This window comes from Cebus imitator, unplaced genomic scaffold (assembly GCF_001604975.1).
Source record: "Cebus imitator isolate Cc_AM_T3 unplaced genomic scaffold, Cebus_imitator-1.0 Scaffold160, whole genome shotgun sequence".
Taxonomy (NCBI): Eukaryota; Metazoa; Chordata; class Mammalia; order Primates; family Cebidae; genus Cebus; species Cebus imitator.
This window is the reverse complement of record NW_016107475.1, coordinates 2,144,567-2,164,077: the sequence shown is the minus strand read 5'-3', so window position 1 is coordinate 2,164,077 and position 19,511 is coordinate 2,144,567. Positions and strand designations below refer to the sequence as shown.

The window sequence follows — 19,511 nt, the reverse complement described above, 5'->3', positions numbered from 1 at the left end:
GTCTAAAAAAAAAAAAAAAGAAAGAAAGAAAAAATGTGGCTGCTACAATGGAGGTGAAAGTTTAGCTCACTGTCATTCTGACAAACTGAATTTATAAAGAGAACAATTACCAAACCTAACAAGATACACTTGCACCCCATGCTGGTCTTCATGGTGACTGAGGTCTCAACCCTTCCTTTCCCTAATCTCATCTGCATCTCCTCTCTCTGAAAGAGAGGCAGAAACCCTCTAGATATCTTTGCCTTTTCTCCTGGAGACCATCTGTTTGTCCTTCCAGGTCCCTCTCCACCCTTCTGTATCATGCTCTGTGTCCTAGATGGACTACATCAACCAGCTTTCTCATTGGTCATCGGGCTTCCTGTTGGGGGTCAGACAAAGGGGAGTCCTGGCAGGAGATCAGAGAGAGGGAGGGACATGAGGCTGGTGTATTCATTCTCCTGGATTCCTCCCTGTGGGGCCACTGCAGGCTGGCCTGTCCCTCAGGCCCATCAGGGCCCTCACAGCACAGCCCTCTCTGTAACTGTCCTGGGAGCTGCTCCCCCCTGTCCTTCAGGCCTGTTGTTAGTCCTGGGGTACGACACTACTCGAGCAGGTTCCCCAAGTCTTGGGCATACTTTTCCCCCTTTATTAGACTGTCGTCAGATCAGCCCACTTCTGTACTTTCTTTTTCACAGGACCTGTCTGATATATCTTCTCTCCCAATCAGGTGTTTATGTGCAGAACAGGCCAGACTTTAAGCCTTTCACTTTAGAACAATTCTGAGAAATACATTTATTTATTCTTAAATGTTTTTGAAGTGCCTGTAATATATCTGAAATGCCTGTTACAGGCCAGGCATGATGGCGCATGCCTATAATCCCAGCACTTTGGGAATCTGAGACAGGTAGATAGCTTGAGCCCAGGAATTCAAGACCAGCCTAAATGATATGGTGAAACCCTGTCTCTACCAAAAATAATAATAATAATACACACACACACACACACACACACACACACACAAATTAGCTGGGTGTGGCGACACACTTGGGAGGCTGAGAGGTGGGAGAATTGCTTGAGCCCGGGGGTTGAGGCTACAGTGAGCCATGATCACACACTTGCATTCCAGCCTGGGCAACAGAGCGAGACTATGTCTCAAAAAACAAAAAATAAAAATGAAATGCCTATTATGAGCTTGTGCTTTCAGACACCAAGGATTTAAGGTGAGCAAGATTGATAAAATCTTGCTCTTAAGGAGCTTCCATTTGAATAGAAGACAGACAGTAAACAAACAGCCATGAAGTATATCGTTAGTGACAGGTGCTAAAAGGAAAAACAGAAAAACAGGCTTAGGGCATAGAAGATGATTACAGGAGAGTGATACCTGGGTACGACGCATGGACAGCCGCCGAAGGCCTCTCCGAGGAGACTGAAGTGAAGAGTGACCATGTGGACATCTGGGGAGGGCATGCATAGGAAAGCATGGTGTGACCAAAGGCCATGGGCACGATAAAGGAGTGGTGAAGAGGCCACGGAAGCTGAGCGTGAGTCAACGAGGCAGAGAGTAGGAGGATTTGAAGGCAGAAAGGTAGGCAGGGGCCAGATCAGGCAGAGACTTGAGGATCATGGTAGGAGCTTTGAATTTCATTCTGAACATACTGGAAGCCACTGGGGAATTTTAAGCCTGGGATTGAGGCGCTCTAACTTTCAATCTGAAAAGAGTCACCCTGGCTGCTATGTGTAGGACAGACTAAATGTGCAAGTGTTGAAGCAGAAAGAGCAATTAGGGTAGAAGCAGTGGCCCAGGAATTGCAGGACAACAGATGGGGGCTCTGGCAGCTGTCTTGGCCGCTGCCTGCCTGCAGACAGAACCATTGGTGTCACTAGGGAGAAAGCATCCCGAGAGAGACCCAGTCTTGCCTCTTCCTGTGCGGCCTCAGACAAGACTCCTAACCTCAAGCAGGCTGAGGATCTGATTAGTAAAATGAATGCGACATGGTGTCTATGGCATGGAAATGTAGGGGGAGAGAGGCCCTCAGAAGACGGCAGGACACCTCCACAGGACAGCAGATACTGCATTGGAGATGGGGGGCAAAGTAAAAAGGAAAATCGATAAGTGGAAGATAAGCAAGAAGGTTTTGAGAGAAGTCATGAGGGATCTCAGAGCAACAGAATGGTTTGTGGCTGAGCAGCGTGGTGGCAGCTGGCAATTCAGAAGGGTGGCTACGAACGTGTGGAGTCCAACAGCCCTGGGCTTGAACCTGGGCACTTCGGAATTCTGCACCCTTGGGCAAGTTACTCACCTTCCCTGAACTTGCTTCCTCATTTCTAAAATGGGGCAATCATTTGTACTTCCACAGATTCAATGAGCTTATAAATACGAAGCGCTTAGCAAAACATATGAGACCCAGTAACCTTTATGATCACAGCTCATAAACTATAATACGAATATCCGTTACCTGGTGTCCCCCCCAGCCAAGACTTCCAGCCATATGAGAATACCCGCATGCCACATGCTAGGCAGAGCCAAAGTCCTCCCCCATTCCTTGGCCTGTCGTCTCTAGCTTTGAATCTTCTCTGAGGGCCACTCTGGCTCCGTTGCAGTCATGAAGCTAGTCTCCTTAATTTCTTTGAAGCACCAGTACCTTAACACACTCATGCACAGTCAGCTTTTCCTGAGGACTTGACACAGTATGGTAGACAGCTGAAAATTGCATTTTGGTCCCTGCTGTTGATAAGATTTCCTCAGCTATTCCACACACTGGGAATTTCTCACTAGTCTTTAAGCTCCAACTTCCTGCTATTTCTAGAGACCAGTCTTCAATCCTCTAAATTCTCATTTTATTTTGTGAAGATCTCTACTTCCTACTCTGACTGGGATTAATTTTAAATACGTAAATATATAAAAATTTTCTCTGCTAAGCCAAGGGTCATTTTATTTTAGGCCTATATCCACTAAACTTCACAGAGGATTTTGAAACTATTATCTTTTTAGCATCATCAAATTCTTAGATATGGTTCTCTTAAATGGAGGGCAGCAGTAGAGATTTATGCTGTCGCCTGCCACCCCACCGAAACTCTCCCTGCAGAAATGGATACCGTTAGTGTTTTGTTGCAAAAAGTAAAATTTCCTATTAGTAAATAAGGCACCTGGGATATCATTGGTGAAGAAAAAATCTAATGTTTGCTGCATAGCCTGAAGATTCCCAAGAAGCAGGAAGAAGAGAACTGTGATACCAACATCTAAAAAAGCTCAAGAGGGCGAAGCAAAGGACCTCCTCTTATCCTCTTCTGTAGCAAGAAGACGATGAACTCTTTCAAGAACCCAGAAGGAAATGCATACGCTTGCTGCCTTTGTTAATGTACAAATGTGTGTCTCCCAATCTCTTCAATCTGCCTGTTGACTGCCAGATAAGCCCCAGCCATCCCCTTTGGGAGCCCTCTGTCTCAGCCGCTTGACTGGTACCTCCCTGAATAGATGGTGCACTTTTCCATTTTCACTTTGCTCATGCTCTTCTCTTTGCCTGGGAAGTTGATCCTTCCGTTTCTGCCTAACAAAACTATTTAAACCCTAGCTTGGGCCGCCACTCTCACAAAGCCCTCTGTCTTCACAGTTGCTCTTTCTTTCTTTCTTTTCTTTTCTTTCTTCTTTTCTTCACATTTCTAAAATTCTTGGTTGACAGGACTCATACAGATACATGATGCTTTGTTTTATCATCAGGTGCCTATATTATGGTTCCCAGTGGATTAATGTTCCTCATATGCATGAACTAATCCTTATACTTTTAAAAAATCCTATGCAAAATATTCTAAAATGCCTAGACCATAGAGTGGCAAATATATATTAGTTGAATAATGAATTAGTTTTCTGTTGCTGCATAACAGATTATCATAAATTTAGCAGCTGAAAACAACACATACTTAGTATCTCAGTTTCCACGGGTCCAGAGTCTAGACAAGGCTTAGCTGGGTCCTCTGCACAAGGTCTTACAAGGCTTCGGTCAAGGTGTCAGTTGGGGTTGCAGTTTCCTCTGAGACTTGGGGTCCTCTTCCAGCCTCACATAGTTGTTGGCAGAATCCATCTCCTTGAGGCTGTAGAACTCACAGCAACTTGCTTCTTGAAGACCATTGGGAGAGACAGTCTGTGATGCCTCAAACCTACCTCTTTCGAAGGGCTCACTTAATTAGGGCAGGCCTACTCAGGGTAATCTCCCTTTTGAGTACTCCAAGTCAACTCATTAGAGAATAATTTCATCTGCAAAAATCCCTACACCTTTGCTGAGGAATGAAACCTGATTATGGGAGTGTCACCCATCCTATTCACAGGTCCTGTAAAGGGATGTATTTACACAAGGAAAGTACAACAGGGAACAGGAGTCTGGGATTCATCTTAGAATTCTTCCTACCACAAATATTTTTGGGCCAAGCATCTTAAAAAATTTTTTTTAATTGACATGTTGTAATTGTACATATTTATGGGGTATCATTTGATGTTTTAGTGTATCCTGTATACTGATTAAATCAGGGTATTTAGCATATTCATCATCTCATGCATTTGTAATTTCTTTGTGGTGAGAACATTGAAAAGCCTCTCTTCTGGCTATTTTGTAATGTATAGTACCTTACTATTAACATCACCCTACTGTGCAATAATACATGAGAACTTATTTTTTCTATCTAATTGTTACTTTGTACCTGTTGACTAATCTCTTCCCATTTACCTCCAATCCTCCAATCTCTGGTAATCACTGTTCTACTCTCTGCTTCTATGTTATAAAGTCTTTTTTTGTTTGTTTTAGATTCACACGTAAGTGAGGTCATGTGACATTTGTCCTGGCACTTGGCTTGTTTTACTTAATGTGACATCTTCCAGGTCCATCCATATTGCCTCAAATGACAGGATTTCATTCTTTTTATGGCTGCATAGTATTCCATTGTGTATATATACACTACATTTTCTTTCTTTTCTTTTTTTTTTTTTTTTTGGACGGAGTTTCGCTGTTGTTACCCAGGCTGGAGTGCAATGGCACGATCTCGGCTCACCGCAACCTCCACCTCCTGGGTTCAAGCAATTCTCCTGCGTCAGCCTCCCGAGTAGCTGGGACTACAGGCACGCACCGTCATGCCCAGCTAATTTTTGTATTTTTAGTAGAGATGGGGTTTCACCTTGTTGACCAGGATGGTCTCGATCTCTTGACTTCGTGATCCACCCGCCTCGGCCTCCCAAAGTGCTGGGATTATAGGCGTGAGCCACCGCGCCCGGCCTACTACATTTTCTTTCCTCATTTATTGTTGGACATTTGAGTTGATTCCGTGTTTTGGCTGTGGTGAATAGTGTTGCAATAGCCATGGGAGCACAGATACTAATTTCATTTGTTTTGGAATATATACCCAATAATAGGATTGCTGGATCATATGGTAATTCTATTTTTAACTTTTTGAGGAATCTCTATATTGTTTTCCATAGTGGCTGTACTAATTTATAATCCTGTCAACAGGGTGTAAGTGTTCTCTTTTCTCCTCATTCTTGACAACACTTGTTTTATTTTTTTGGTGATAGCCATTCCAACTGGAATGAGATGATATCTCATTGTGGTTTTGATTTCTATTTCCCTGATGAATACCAGTGTTGAACATTTTTTCATAAACCTGTTGGTCATTTGTATGACTTCTTTTGGGAAATGTCTATTAAGGTCTTTTGCCCATTTTTAAATCAGGTGATTTGTTTATTTGTTGTTTTTTATTTTTAAAATCTTATTTTAAAAATCCTTGCCCAGCCTAACATTGTAAAGCACTTTCCCTACATTTTCTTCTAGTAAGTTCATAGTTTTGGATTTTACATTTAAGTCTCGAATCCAATTTGAGTTGATTTTTGCATATTGTTAGTGAGAGGTAGAAATCTAGTCTCATTTTTCTGTATGTGTCTGTTCAATTTTTCCAGCACCATTTATTGAAGAGACTTTTTCTAAATGTGTGTTCTTATCACCTTTATTGAAAATCAATTAGCCATAAAAGCACAAATTTTGAGGGGGCACTATATTTTGTTCCATTGGTTTATGTACCATGCTGTTTTGGCTACCATAGCTGTGTATTATATTTTGAAGTCAGGTAGTGGGATGCCTCCACCTTTGATCTTTGTTCTTTGTTTAGAGGCAAGATACCCAGCTAAGCCTTGCCACCCAGGCTAGAGTGCAGTAGTGTGATCATAGCTCCCTGCAACCTCGAACTCTTGGGCTCAAGCAATCCTCCAACCTCAGCCTCCTGAGTAACTGGGACTACTGTATAGGCATGCACCACCATACTCAGCTAATTTTTTTCTTTTTTGTGGAGACAGATCTTGCCGTGTTGCCCAGGCTGGTCTCAAACTCCTGTCCTTGAGTGACCTTCCTGCCTTGGTCTCCCAGTCTGGGGATTATAGGCGTGAGCCACAGCACCTGGCCCAGCTTTGTTCTCCTTGCTCAAGATTACTTTGGCTATTCAGGGTCTTTTGTGGTTCCATATAAATTGTAGATTTATTTTTTTCGGCTGGGTGTGGTGGCTCATAACTGTAATCCTAGAACTGGGAGGCCAAGGTGGGAGGATCATTTGAGCCCAAGAGTTTGAGACCAGCCTAGGCAACATAGCAAGACCCCATCTCTACAATATCACACACACACACAAAAATTAGCTGGATGTGATGCTATGTCCCTGTGGTTCCAGCCACTCAGGAGGCAGAGGTGGGAGGATTGCTTGAGACCAGCAGGTCAAGCCTGCAGTGAGTTATAATGAAGCTACTGCACTCTAGCCTATGCAACAGAGCAAGACCCTGTTTCAAAAAAGAAATTTTTTTTATGTCTACAACTGTCATTGGTATAGTGATTGCATTAAATCTGTAGATTGCTTTGGGTAGTATGGCCATTTTAACAATATTATTTCTCCCAATCCATGAACAGAAGATAGTTTTCCGTTTCCATTTATGTTCTTCAATTTCTTTAATCAATGTTTTATAGTTTTTAGTGTCAAGATTTTTTACTTCCTTGGTAAAATTTATTCCTAGGTATCTTAACTTTTTGTGGCTATTATAAACAGAATTGTTTTCTTGACTTCTTTTCCAGATAGCTTGCTGTTGGCATATATTAAATAGAAATGCTACTGATTTTTCTATGTTGATTTCGTGTCCCATGACTTTACTGAATTACATAATTAGTTCTAACAGGTTTTTTGGTATGGATTCATTATTCTAAATATAAGATCGCATCATCTGTAAACAAGGACAATTTAGCTTCCTCCTTTCCAATTTAGATGCCTTTTATTTTTTCTCTTGTCTAATTGCTCTAGCTAAGACATCCAGTATTATGTTCAATAAGAGTGGTGAAAGTGGGCATCCTTGTCTGGTTCATGATTAGTATTTCATACATACAGTATGATGTCAGCTGTGGGTTTGTCATATATGGCCTTTATTGTGTTGCAGTACATACCTTCTATATCTAATTTGTTGAGAGTTTGTATCATCAAGGGATGTTAAATTTGTCAACTGCTTTTTCTAAATCTCTTGAAATAGTTTTGTCTTTTTGTTAATGTGGTGTGTTACATTTATTGATCTGTGCATGTTGAGCTATCCTTGCATCCCTGGGATGAATCCACTTGATCATAGTAGATGATATTTTCAATTGCTGTTGAATTTGGTTTGCAAATATCTTGTTGGGAATTTTTGCATGTGCAGTCACCAGGAATACTGACCTGTAGTTTGCTTTTTTTTTTTCAGAGTTTTTGTCTGGTTTTGGAATCAGGGTAATGCTGCCCTCATTTCCCTTCTTCTACTAATTTTGGGTTTATTTGGTTCTGTTTTTCTAGTTCACTCTGCATGGTTAGGTTTATTAGAAATCTTTCTTCTTTTTTGTTGTAGGTGTTTATTGCTATGAATTTCCCTCTTAGAACTGCTTTTGCTGTATCCCATAGGTTTTGATTTGATGTGCTTGCATCCTCATTTGCCTAAAGAAACTTTTAAATTTTCTTTATAATTTATTCATTGACCCATTGATTATTAAAGAACATGTTGTTGAAGAAACTCGTGCTTTGAATGAAGAGGCCTTTCAAACAGGCTTTGTGTGAGCAGTATGGCTGTTTATTCACCTGGGTGCAGGTGGGCTAAGACCAAAAAGGCATTAGCAAAGGGCAGTGGGACAGCAGTTGGTTTTATAGGTTTGGGTAGTTTTTTGGGGGGGTAGGGGTGTTGCATAGTAAGATCAGTTACAGTGGTGGGAGGTAGGGGGCAAGGAGTATACACGACCACAAGTTCAGTTACAATGGCAGGGTTGGGTGAGAGGTATTTGCATTATCATAAGAACAGTTAAGATGGCAGGGTTGGGTGAGGGGCTTTTCCGGGAAAGCAATCAGGAACAATGGTGAACAGAGGCAGGGGGTGGGAGACATCAGCCGAGGCAAGCAGGACTTCAGACTTTCAGGCTCCAGGCTTGCATATGGAGACCTGACATACCTGTCTTTTTATATATAGAGAGAAAGAATTAGAGAAAAGGGGGTGATAACAGGTTATAGGGGGGTGGGGGGGGGAGGTTTCTCAAGGCTTCTTCGAGCAGGATTGGGGGCAGGGTGGAAACCTAAAAATGGGAAAGAATTTAGACTGCTGGGAGATTTGGGGGAAAGGGGTAATATTGTGGGGTTGTTAGAAGGAGCATTTGTCGTATTGACTGATTGGTTATTGCTTGTGTATGATCTTGTAGGAACTGAGAGATTAATTGGAAAAACAGGGAAGGAGAAAGATAGTATTAGAGGAGGTTAGCTGTGTGGAGGGAGAGCTTTTGTTTTTACGGTGTGTGAGGAAGCGTGTGGTATTTATAAGCAACCACTCACTTTTATTAAGAAGATTGGGTTTGAGCAGAGAATGGGAGCCAGATTAAGAGTGAAGTATTAGCTGTAATTGCCGGGAGGAAACGTGTAAACTGGCAACTTAAACAAAAGCAGGGCTTATGAAAGTAAACGAGCACAGTGAATTTGAGCACAGTTAGACAGAAAATAACAGGAACAGACTTTTTGAGGTATAGTTTAAGTAGTGGGGCAACTGCATACAGGTGGAGAAGGCGAGGGGCTGAGAGTAAGTGTGTGAGGTGTAAAGAGAAAACTTTGGAGGTTGTGAGAGCTAGAGGGTAAATGGGGCAGAGCCTGTGATTTTGAGGAATTTTAAGGGTATCAGGGAGGCAGCTGCTGCTGTGAGTTGTCATGAGGGCCAGCCTAGGACTGTGAGGTTAAGTTCTTTGGATAAAAAGGCTACAGGCCGTGGGCCTGGCTCCTATGTGAGAATCCCGACCACACAGCCCTGGATTTTAGCAGTATGTAATGAAAAAGTATTGAGACAGGTTGGGGAGAGCTAGGGAGGGAGCAGTTTTTGGAGCTGTTTTTAAGGAGCAAACGGAGGAGTGAGGAAAGGCTTTAGGATTAATAGGGTTGGATAAGTTTTCTTTAGTGAGTTTATACAATGGCTTAGTTAGAATGGCAAAACCTGGTATTCAGAGGTGAAAGTAGCAACCATACCCAGGAAGGAGAGAAGCTGTTGTTTGGTGGTTGGGGTTGGGGTTTGGAAAATTAACTGGATGTGGTTGGCAGGGGGAGCGCGTATATGCTGGTGAAAGATTGTAACAGATGGGGAAGAAATTTGGGCTTTGGAAGAAGATACATGATACCCCTTTGAAGATAGATGCTGAAGAAGCAGGAGGGTGAATTAAAAGGCCATGTTGCACTAGATGGGTGATGACAGGCTTTACTTTTAAAGTCTGTTGTGGGATGGGGTACTGGGGCTGGGAGGGGTAAGTGTGGTTAGGTTTTAAGGGGATGATGAGGGGTGAGTGACTTGTAGCAACGGATAGGAAGGCAGTGTTTTACACCCTAGGATTAAGGTTGGGGAACATAAGGGGAGCTATTGAGGAAGGTATGGGTTTGGGGAGGAGGGTGGCAATGAGGTGTGGCTGTAGCCCAGGAAGTTAAGGAGGCAGACAATTTTGTTAGGATATCTTGGCTTATCAGGGGAGCTAGACAAGTGGGGATGATTAGGAAAGAATGTGGAACGGAGTGCTGGCCTAATTGACACCAGACCTGGGGAGTTTTGAGAGGCCTGGAGGCCTTGCCGTCAATTTCCACAACAGTTATGGAGGCCAAAGAGACAGGTCCTTGTAAAGAAGGTAGCATGGAGTGGGTGGCCCCGTGTTGATTAAGAAGGGGATGGACTTACCCTCCGTGGTAAGAGTTACCCAAAGTTTGGCATCCGTGATGGTCCAGGGGGCTTCTGTGTTGCTAAGGCAGTGTTAGTTTTTAGCCACCAAGCTGAGGATTGGAGTTTTAGGAGCTCTGGGAGCAGCAATGTGAGTCAGACTGTTGACTTTCTGTGGGGGCACCCCCCGCACAGATGGGGCAGGGCTCTGGAAAAATCCCGGGCTGTGGTTATTTCTTGGCCCAGTGGCCAGGCTTCCAACACTTGAAGCAAGGTCCAGGAGGGGCGGCTGGACGCACTGCAGTCTGGATGCTTTGAAGTCGTTGCGAGCCAGTGGAGTGGCTGGGGTTTGTCTTACAGAAGAGGCAAGCATCTGCAGTTTTGAGATGCACTGCTGCCGGGCAGATTTTTCCTATTATTGAACACCTTCAAGGTGTTCAATAATAAGAATTCCTACCTAGTATTTAGTGAAATATATCTACAAAGTTGGGGTGATGTAATGCTCTTGGCTTCTTAAAACAGCAAGGAGAACTCGCGGTTCACCCTGGTGTGAATGCAGGCTGTTTCCCCCACCGGGGGTAAGCTTTGGGGAGGCAAAACTGTGGGATAATCATGTTTAAGCCAGACCTGCCTGGAATGAGGTTTGCTAAATGAACAAGGACAGAAAGAAAATTCTGTAGCTTAGTTTGGGGGAACATTTCACCAGGAAGACTATGAAGGAGGAACGAATTGAAACCTAATAAAGTAGATTGAGGAGATTAAAGGATGGCGAATTAAAGATTATGTCTTTCAGAAATGTCATATTTTTTATACTTGGAAGATTTGTAGGGCCCTATGAACACTTTCTACATTTATTCACATGCACATCATCTGTGACTCTTGGCTGAAATATGTTTACATGAATTTTTTCTGATGTGATATGGAAGGGCAGGGCTAGCAGATGTGGGAGGAACGTCAGGTGCTGGCAGCTCTGCTTTCCTTCGCATTTAGCTCCACCTCTGTGCTTTGCAGAAACTCAGTCATAGAGTCAGGAGCAGGAATACAGATTCACAGAAAGAATGAGCGTGTGAGGAAAGTTCTCAAACTAGAATTGACCCCTGGCAAATTTGGCTAAGGGGGCAGGAAGTTGAAGGTGTGCCAAATTCCCATTCCCTTCCTCACATTCTGTCAGAAGGCCTGTTACTAGTGATGAGCACCTGATCCTTTTTCAACTTGTACTTTAAAAAAATATGTTCTCATGGCATAGTATAATACTTTAATTAAAGCTGGAAAGTAAGTAAAACTGGCAGGTCTTCCTGTAATCTCTGTGTGATGTTAATTTAATGAAGCCTCCTCTTGCAATAGAATTTCATTGGTTTGTTTAAAAACAAAACTACAGCCTTGCTATATTTATTTCATTCATTATGATAACCACAAAGCATTGCCCTTTTTTTCAAACACTTTATTTAAACAAAATGATGAAATACTCACAAGTCGTGTCAGAGCAGTTATTGCGTTTGCTTATTAATGAAAGTCTCAGTACAAAGGCTCCTCAGCATGAGCCACATGTGTGGAGGCAAAAGGACTGACTCCTGATCAAAAACTGGAAAATGCTGATGGAGGCTAGAGGCAGGGAGGTGTGTCTTTTGTCTTTTCCAGGGAACACTGCCCTATAACAGAGTTAACAATGCCATTTACAAACTGGAGCTTGTATTTTTTCCTACCAAATTGTGATCTACCATGAGACTGACTTAGGGCTCAGATAAATTATAGAGGCATAGCTTTGAGAGTGAAACCTACATGGTTTGTGGCCATTTCCACTTGGAAGTATTAACTCTCCCGTAAGTTCAACATGACCCAAGCTGGACTCCCTACCCTCCAGCGGAGCTCTCCAGAGCTCTTCCAGGCCTGGAGACTCTGAATCATGGAGTTCTTTTGAATTCATCTCTCTCTTTCAGTGTCTGCTTTCCCTCGGCTCTTTCTTTTCCTTCTTCCATTTCCATATCTGGCAGTCGCTTCAGGTCCCTTAGCCTGTCACGTCTGAACTGCTGACTGTAGGCCCTCATCCACTCGGGTCCACTAGAGGCTGCCATGCTTGTCTTCCTCCAACACTGCAGATCATGCCACTTTCCTGCTCAGAAACCTGAAAATGTTTCACATTTCCCATGACATCACATCTAAGCTTCTCGTCTTGCCTCTCAAGGCTTTCTCCAAATGAGATCAATCGTACCTACTTAACTTCCCATGTATTCATTCCACCAACTTCCTTCATTCCCCACAACTCCAGTTGAACCCCTGAACCTGGTGTCATTTGATTGCCTTTCCTCCATCTGTTCCCCTCACCCAGAATGCCTTTTCTTGGCTCTTGTCTTATTAAATCCATCCTTTAAGGCTAGTCCCGAGTTCTTCCTGTGGCCTTCAGGCTGCACACCCTCACTGATCTCTTCCTCTTTGAACTCTTAAAGCATTACACAGATCTCGACTACATACTTTAGCAGCTAATTATATGCCTCTCTGCTTATTGGTGCTTGTTTTATAGACAAGCCTATAAACTTCTAGGTGTCAAGATAAGTCAAATAAGTCATATGTTTTCATTCCCTTCCATACTGAGTACATGGTAGGTGCTACATAGAAGATACTAATTGTTTCATATCTTTTCTGTGCAGGTTGGGTTAATAGAGTAATTCTTATTTTCATATTATGTTTTCAGGTACTTATAAAGTGATAGTACCAAACAAATGTTTTTAATATAAATGATTGCTAAAGAATTAATTAGGTTAGTATTAGATTATAAGGGTTTCATCTGCTATCAGCCATAATATTCTGAAGAAAGGAAGGAAGGCGGAGAGGGAGGGAAGGAGGAAGAGAAAAAAGAGGAAGGAAGGGTTCAGAGCTAAGGTGCATATATTTTAAGCATTTATTCAAATGCCACCTTCTCAACAAAGCACTATATTTTCTATGCAAGCCATTCATAAATGGTAGCTATTATCATATAGCACTTATATACATACCTCTAAATATTATAATAATATCACCTTGTATTGTCTTCACATAGCCATCCTCCTTCCTTTCCTTTTACCCCAAACTCAGTTTCTTAATGTGAGAGACTTGTCCTTTAATCCCTGCATCTGCAAGGCTGGTAAACCAATAAATGCTTGTTGAATGAATAAATGAAATATGGGAGCCTTCATGTAACCATGAGTGTGACATTCTGTAAATTCAGTCATGGTAGGCAAATGACCATTGAGTCTTTTCATCAGTTAACTTTTTTCTATTTTTTAATTTTTTTTTAACTTTTAGGAGAGCTTAACTCTTAATCTATTCTATTTTTATCCTTTTACATAGGCTTACAGAGAAAATTACAGTTGAGTTTAGATCAGGAAAAAAATGAATTATTTCTTGCCAAGCCTGGGAAATTTGGTAATATTTTTGTAAAATTAGATATTGCTATCTACTTCATACAACCCTTTTGAAAAAAAAATCTTTAAAAAATGAGTGAAAGACTTGAATGACATTTCTCTGAGGATAAATAAATGGCTAACATGCATATGAAAAGATGCTCAACATTATTAATTAGAGAAATGCAAATTAAAACCACAATAAAATATCACCTCATATCCATGAGGATGGCCACAATCAAAACATAATAACAACTTGGTGAAGATGTTGGGAAACTGGAACTCTTATGCACTGTTGCTGGGAATGTAAAATGGTGCAGCTACTATGGGAAAAAGTATGGCAATTCCTCAAAACTTAAAGCTAGAGTTACCTTATAATCCAGCAATCCCAGAAGTTGTATATCCAAAAGCAATGAGAGCAGGATCTCAAAATGATATTGACACACCCATGTTCACTGTGGCATTATTCACAATAGTCAAGAGATGGAAGAAACCCAAATGCCCATCAACAGATGAACGAATAAAAAATATGTGTCGTAATAAAAGGAATGAGATCATGTCCTTTGGAGGGACATGGATGGAGCTAGACACCGTTATCCTCAGCAAACTAATGTTGGAACAGAAAACCAAACACCTCATATTCTCACTTATAAGTGGGATGAGAACATATGGACACTTTATGGGGGAACAACACACCCTGGGGCCTGTCGGTGGGCAGGGGGAGGGAGAGCATCAGGAAGAATAGTTAATGGATGCTGGGCTTGATACCTCGGTGATGGGTTGATCTGTGCAGCAAACCACCATGGCACACATTTACCTATGTAACAAACCTGCACATTCTGCACTTGTACCCTGGAATTTAAAATAAAAGTTAAAGGAAAAAAAAAGAATATATGGTATATACATAAAATGGGACATTATTCAGCCATAAAGAGAATGAAGTACTATAAGTATTGGTTTGTATACATATGCATACAACATAGATAATCTTGAAAACATTATGCTATATGAAAGAAGCTAGTCATCAAAAACAAGTGTGGTATGATTCCACTTAGATGAGATACCTAAATAGTCAAACTCAGAGTCAGAAAGTAGAATTGTGGTTGCCAGGGGCTGGGGGTGGCAGGGGGTGTGGGCAGAGGAGAATGGGGAGTTTCTGGATGATTATAGATTTCAGCTTTTCAAGATGAAAAAGTTCTGGAGATCTATTGTGCAATAATGTACATATAGTTAACACTATAGAACTCTACACTTTAAAAATGATTAACATGGTACATTTTATGTTATGTGATTTCTATCACAGTTAAATTTTAAAAAGAAGAATAGCATTTCAAACACCTACTCACCATTACCAATACATAGACATGAGATGTTTAATGTACAGCAGATGTTTAATGTACATTTCTAATACTGGTGGTCATGATGAAAGAAGCAGGAAAGCATTTTTTCCTGATGTACATCAAAGACTTAAGTAATTAAGAGATCTGATGGTAGTGTCATTATTTTGCGGAAGAATGTAACTTGTTATCAAGTACTGAAAACTTCTGATAAGACTTATAGGAACTAGAAACTATAGACTAAATGTTATGGTAATTTATAATTATTGAATTATATTGATAAATTTAGGTGTCCATCATTTAAGTATCATGAAGTGAACGTAATTTTTGCCTTTTCAATTATTATGTTGCATGCTTGCACACATTTTTGTAATGGCACATGGGATGTAGTGTGTCGTGTATAATGTATACTTTTGTTTTTTAAAAAAGTGTAAGTAAATAAAAGCTGGAATTAAAACAACAAAACACACAGCATTAAAGAAAATTGACCTTGCAGGCCGGGTGCGGTGGCTCACGCTTGTAATCCCAGCACTTTGGGAGGCCGAGGCGGGTGGATCATGAGGTCAAGAGATCAAGACCATCCTGGTCAACATGGTGAAACCCCGTCTTAACTAAAAAAAAAACTACAAAACATTAGCTGGGCATGGTTGCGCGTGCCTGTAATCCCAGCTACTCAGGAGGCTGAGGCAGGAGAATTGCCTGAACCCAGGAGGCGGAGGTTGCGGTGAGCCGAGATCGCGCCATTGCATTCCAGCCTGGGTAACAATAGCGAAACTCCGTCTCAAAAAAAAAAAAAAAGAAAATTGACCTTGTTCATCAGAGGAGGAAAATCAAAGCTACCATATTTTTCTTTCTCTACCTACTTCCTATCTATCTATAATCCTATAATCAGGTTTTTCATGTCATTTAATGTTTGCAGGGCAACTTTCTACAAACTACCTACTATTTCCTCTGTTGTCTTTTCAGCAATTTTGGTTTAGTGTCACACCCAAAAAAGGGCACACCTCTTTAACACTTTCAACTCTCGAATCAAACACACCCTTATTAAATGCGCTTTTCACATAAGCAGTCAGTGTCTGTCATTCAGCCCTGGCTCTGGGAGAGAGCAGCACTGCCAAAACTGAGCTGATGAGGGTTCACCAGGGTATGCTGGAAGGAGGAGAATGAGACAATGGTATTTTGAGAAGTAAGAAGATTGATATGGTAATGCAAGCGGGGCTACATTTTACTTGCCATATTCTCTTGGTGTACCAATAGAAAACAAAAAAGAAGCAACACCATGGTAAGAAACCAACTGAACTTTTTTTCTTTTTATTTCCTAAGACTGTTTTGGACTTATATAGTATTATTAATAACATCACCTAACTTCACAATGTATTTATTGTCTAGATCTGGCCATTTTGGGGGGCTCAAAATTCTGAAACATTTGTGAATATGTGGAATATAGTGGGGGGCTGAGGACCCTTGGAGACTTTGGCTTGAAGCGGAAATTAAAATGTCCAGTATAGGATCTGCTGCTGTCTGTGCTTTTCTAGGTTCTTTAAAATATTGCAGGTAATCGTTAACAAGCTACTGTCATTGAATATATTTGAGTTAGTTCCATCAGTCATTCTTACAATGCCAATTTTATAGACCTGTTGTTGAGTGTACTATGAAGAACTTATTTAATCCTTTTTTCCCTTGTGTTTAAAAAAAAAAAAAAAACAAACAAACGTTTTCCCCTGCCCCCTTTTCAAATTTCAAGGGCAAACTGACATTCAACTTCTTGGAAAAAGACTAGTGGGGAAATACTGTTTTGAGAGTAAGAATTGATTTTTATTTGTCTTAATGGTAGGCAAAGTTAGAACTCTATTACACATTCTTTTAAAATGTAGGTTATCTTTGACATGTGTTCCCAGTGGGTGTCGACTGCCTTCTGCCCTCACCAGCCTGACCCCATAACAAGTTATTATGTATTATACATACTTTCCCCAAACAAGATTTTATTAGGGCACAAAAATTTATTGGAGACACTTGACTTCTTACGACCCTACCATTTAAGAAGTGGTTGGGATTAAAATAAATTATAAGAAAAAGCAATCTTGTAAACTTTTAAGAAAAAGAAGTTTACATAAGCCCTATTAAACTTTGCTTCACTAGTTTGGTCATAGAGGCGTAAGTATAAAGCCCTGATTAAGTGTTGGGCATTATTGCCTTTCTTTTCTTTGTTAATACTTTAATACTTAACACTTTCCTTATCATTTGATATTTTAGACACAATGGCTTAATAACTACACTGACAAATCATCTTTACACTAAGGTATAAGCTCTTCATCTTCCCCTGGAAATCTTAACAGAATGAATACCTTGTGATAAAACAAAATGAAAACCTTTTTGAAATGATTTGCCAAATTTTTTTTAAATCTAGTTTTAAAAGCATCATGACTGTGAACCTTCAAAAATAATTTTAAGTGAAATTTCTGATATTTTGGTCAACCATCATATTAGAGACTAATTGTAAATATCTAAAAATGTACTAAGCAGATTAACTATCGCCTACGTACATCGATAGGTAAACCTGGGATGAGGCGAGCAGCAGGATGAGGAGGTGTTTTGGCCAGGCTGATCATTTTGGAGGTGGTTTCTCTCTTGAGTTTCTCTGTGATATAAAGAAGCAAGTGCTGCCGGTACTAACGGCGTAGTGGCTAGTGAGACATTTTAACTTTCATTCAAAGTGTTGAAATCAGGCGTAATCAGGACTAGAGCAAGGCAGGAGAGCCTGGTGCACAGGCTTGTCCACCTCAAGCCTATACAGGAGCAGTGTTTGCAAAATGCAATCCAGATGCACAAGCCAAGGCAGAGAGAAGGCATCTGAGGCTCCCACTGCCTGCCAGGAACACGGTGGTAAGAGGGTGATGAAATATTTCACTTTTCAAATCCGAAGGAGCAGGAAATTTCTCATCCCAGCTCACTCTTGACACACATATAGTCCTAACCTCTGCCACCTCCCCCACCCCCCATCACACCAGCCCAAGACAGAGTCCAATGGAAGGGGCAAAGAATAAAACCAAATTCCATAGAAGGGGAAATCAGTCTGGTTTTCCTGAGGGTAGAAAGGAATTGAGTGGGAAAAGACATTCGATGTTGAATGAAAACCCTTACAAGGATAATTTTCTAGGTTATATTTCACCCCAATGAGAGGAAGCGTGAACTGCTCCTAAGTTCAGCAGTTGAGTGTGGCTTTTTGCGCTCTCCTGGAACTGTCCCCCACAGCCCCTACTCCTTGGTCTCCATTGTCTATTTCTGGTCTTTTATACCTGTCCCCCTTCCCTCTGCACTCCTTAGCAGCAGGCTCTGCTTTCAGTTCTTTCTGTGTCTGGGGGACTTAACCTTGTTCGTCCCTGTTCGTGTTTACATGTGTGTGTGCACATGTGTGTGATAGTCAAATACAGCCCAAAGGAACAGAACAAGCAATAGAAGAAGAGAAACAGCACAGACATTATTATGCATCTTCTAGTCCCATCGGCTATGTGTGACGGTTGGCAAATCCCTTTTCACCCTGCAGTTTTCTCAAATGCGAAATGAAGATAACAATTATCACCCCACATGACTCTTAGGAAGTACTTGGCACACGTAGGTTCTTAAGAAATGTCAAGCGAGACCTTGCGTGGTGGCTCACACCTGTAATCCCAGCACTTTGGGAGGCCGAGGTGGGAAGATTGCCTGAGCTCAGGAGTTTAAGATCAGCCTGGCTGAAATGGCTGTCTCTACTAAAAATACAAAAATTAAAAACAAAACAAAAATAGCCGGTGTGGTGGTGCGTGCCTGTAATCCCAGCTACTTGGGAAGCTGAGGCACAAGAATCACTTGAGTTCAGGAGGTGGAGGTTGCAGTGAGCCAAGATTGTGCCACTGCATTCCAGCCTGGGCAAAAAAAAGTCAGCTGAAATAAATCACAAAAGACGAAAAATGAAAGGCCAAGAGGTTTATAAAACATAGTCAACGGCACTAGAAACCAAAGAAAGGCAAGCTACCTAGTTTTGCAAAATATAGCTTACACCAGAAAAGTGTATGAACATATAAATACAGAGTATAATTATTAATTATAATTATAAAGCAAACACCTGTATAACTAGACTAAGAAATAGAATATTGCTGCCACCCTTGTCTCCTGTCGGTCTCTCTGATCAGGTTTAGATCACAATCCCTAAAGACACAATCCCAAATGCCATAATCCTGAATGGGATTGTGATCCAATCCCATTAGGAATGTGTCTTATGGAAATAATTAATGATATATGTAGAGATAAGCTAGGAATACGTTTTCTGCAGCCTGTGATACATTGAAAATAATATAAATGAACAACTATAGCAATTGTGGCATATCAATATAATGAAATTCAATACTACCATCCAAAATATTAATATAGCTCACACCTGTAATCCTAGCATTTTGAGAGGCTGAGGTGGATGGGTCACTTGAGGTCAGGAGTTTGAGACCAGCCTGACTAACATGGTGAAAGCTATCTCTACTAAAAATAAATTAGCCAAGGCCGGGCACGGTGGCTCAAGCCTGTAATCCCAGCACTTTGGGAGGCCGAGGCAGGTGGATCACGAGGTCAAGAGATCGAGACCATCCTGGT

The 19,511-nt window shown here is 41.2% G+C and overlaps 1 protein-coding gene across 2 annotated transcripts in view; it reads left to right on the top strand.

Annotated features, from left to right (window-relative positions):
* CRYBG1 (crystallin beta-gamma domain containing 1) overlaps positions 1-19,511 on the top strand; it is a 216,939-nt gene that overhangs the window by 122,351 nt on the left and 75,077 nt on the right. The window contains exon 1 of one of the 2 annotated variants that reach the window (XM_037743955.1): positions 16,155-16,173. The exons of the other annotated variant lie outside the window; for it this stretch is intronic. Coding sequence (XP_037599883.1) covers positions 16,171-16,173 — 3 coding nt within the window. The 5' untranslated portion in view covers positions 16,155-16,170. Of the gene's footprint in view, positions 1-16,154; positions 16,174-19,511 lie in introns of those variants that run through there. 2 annotated transcript variants of the gene reach the window in all.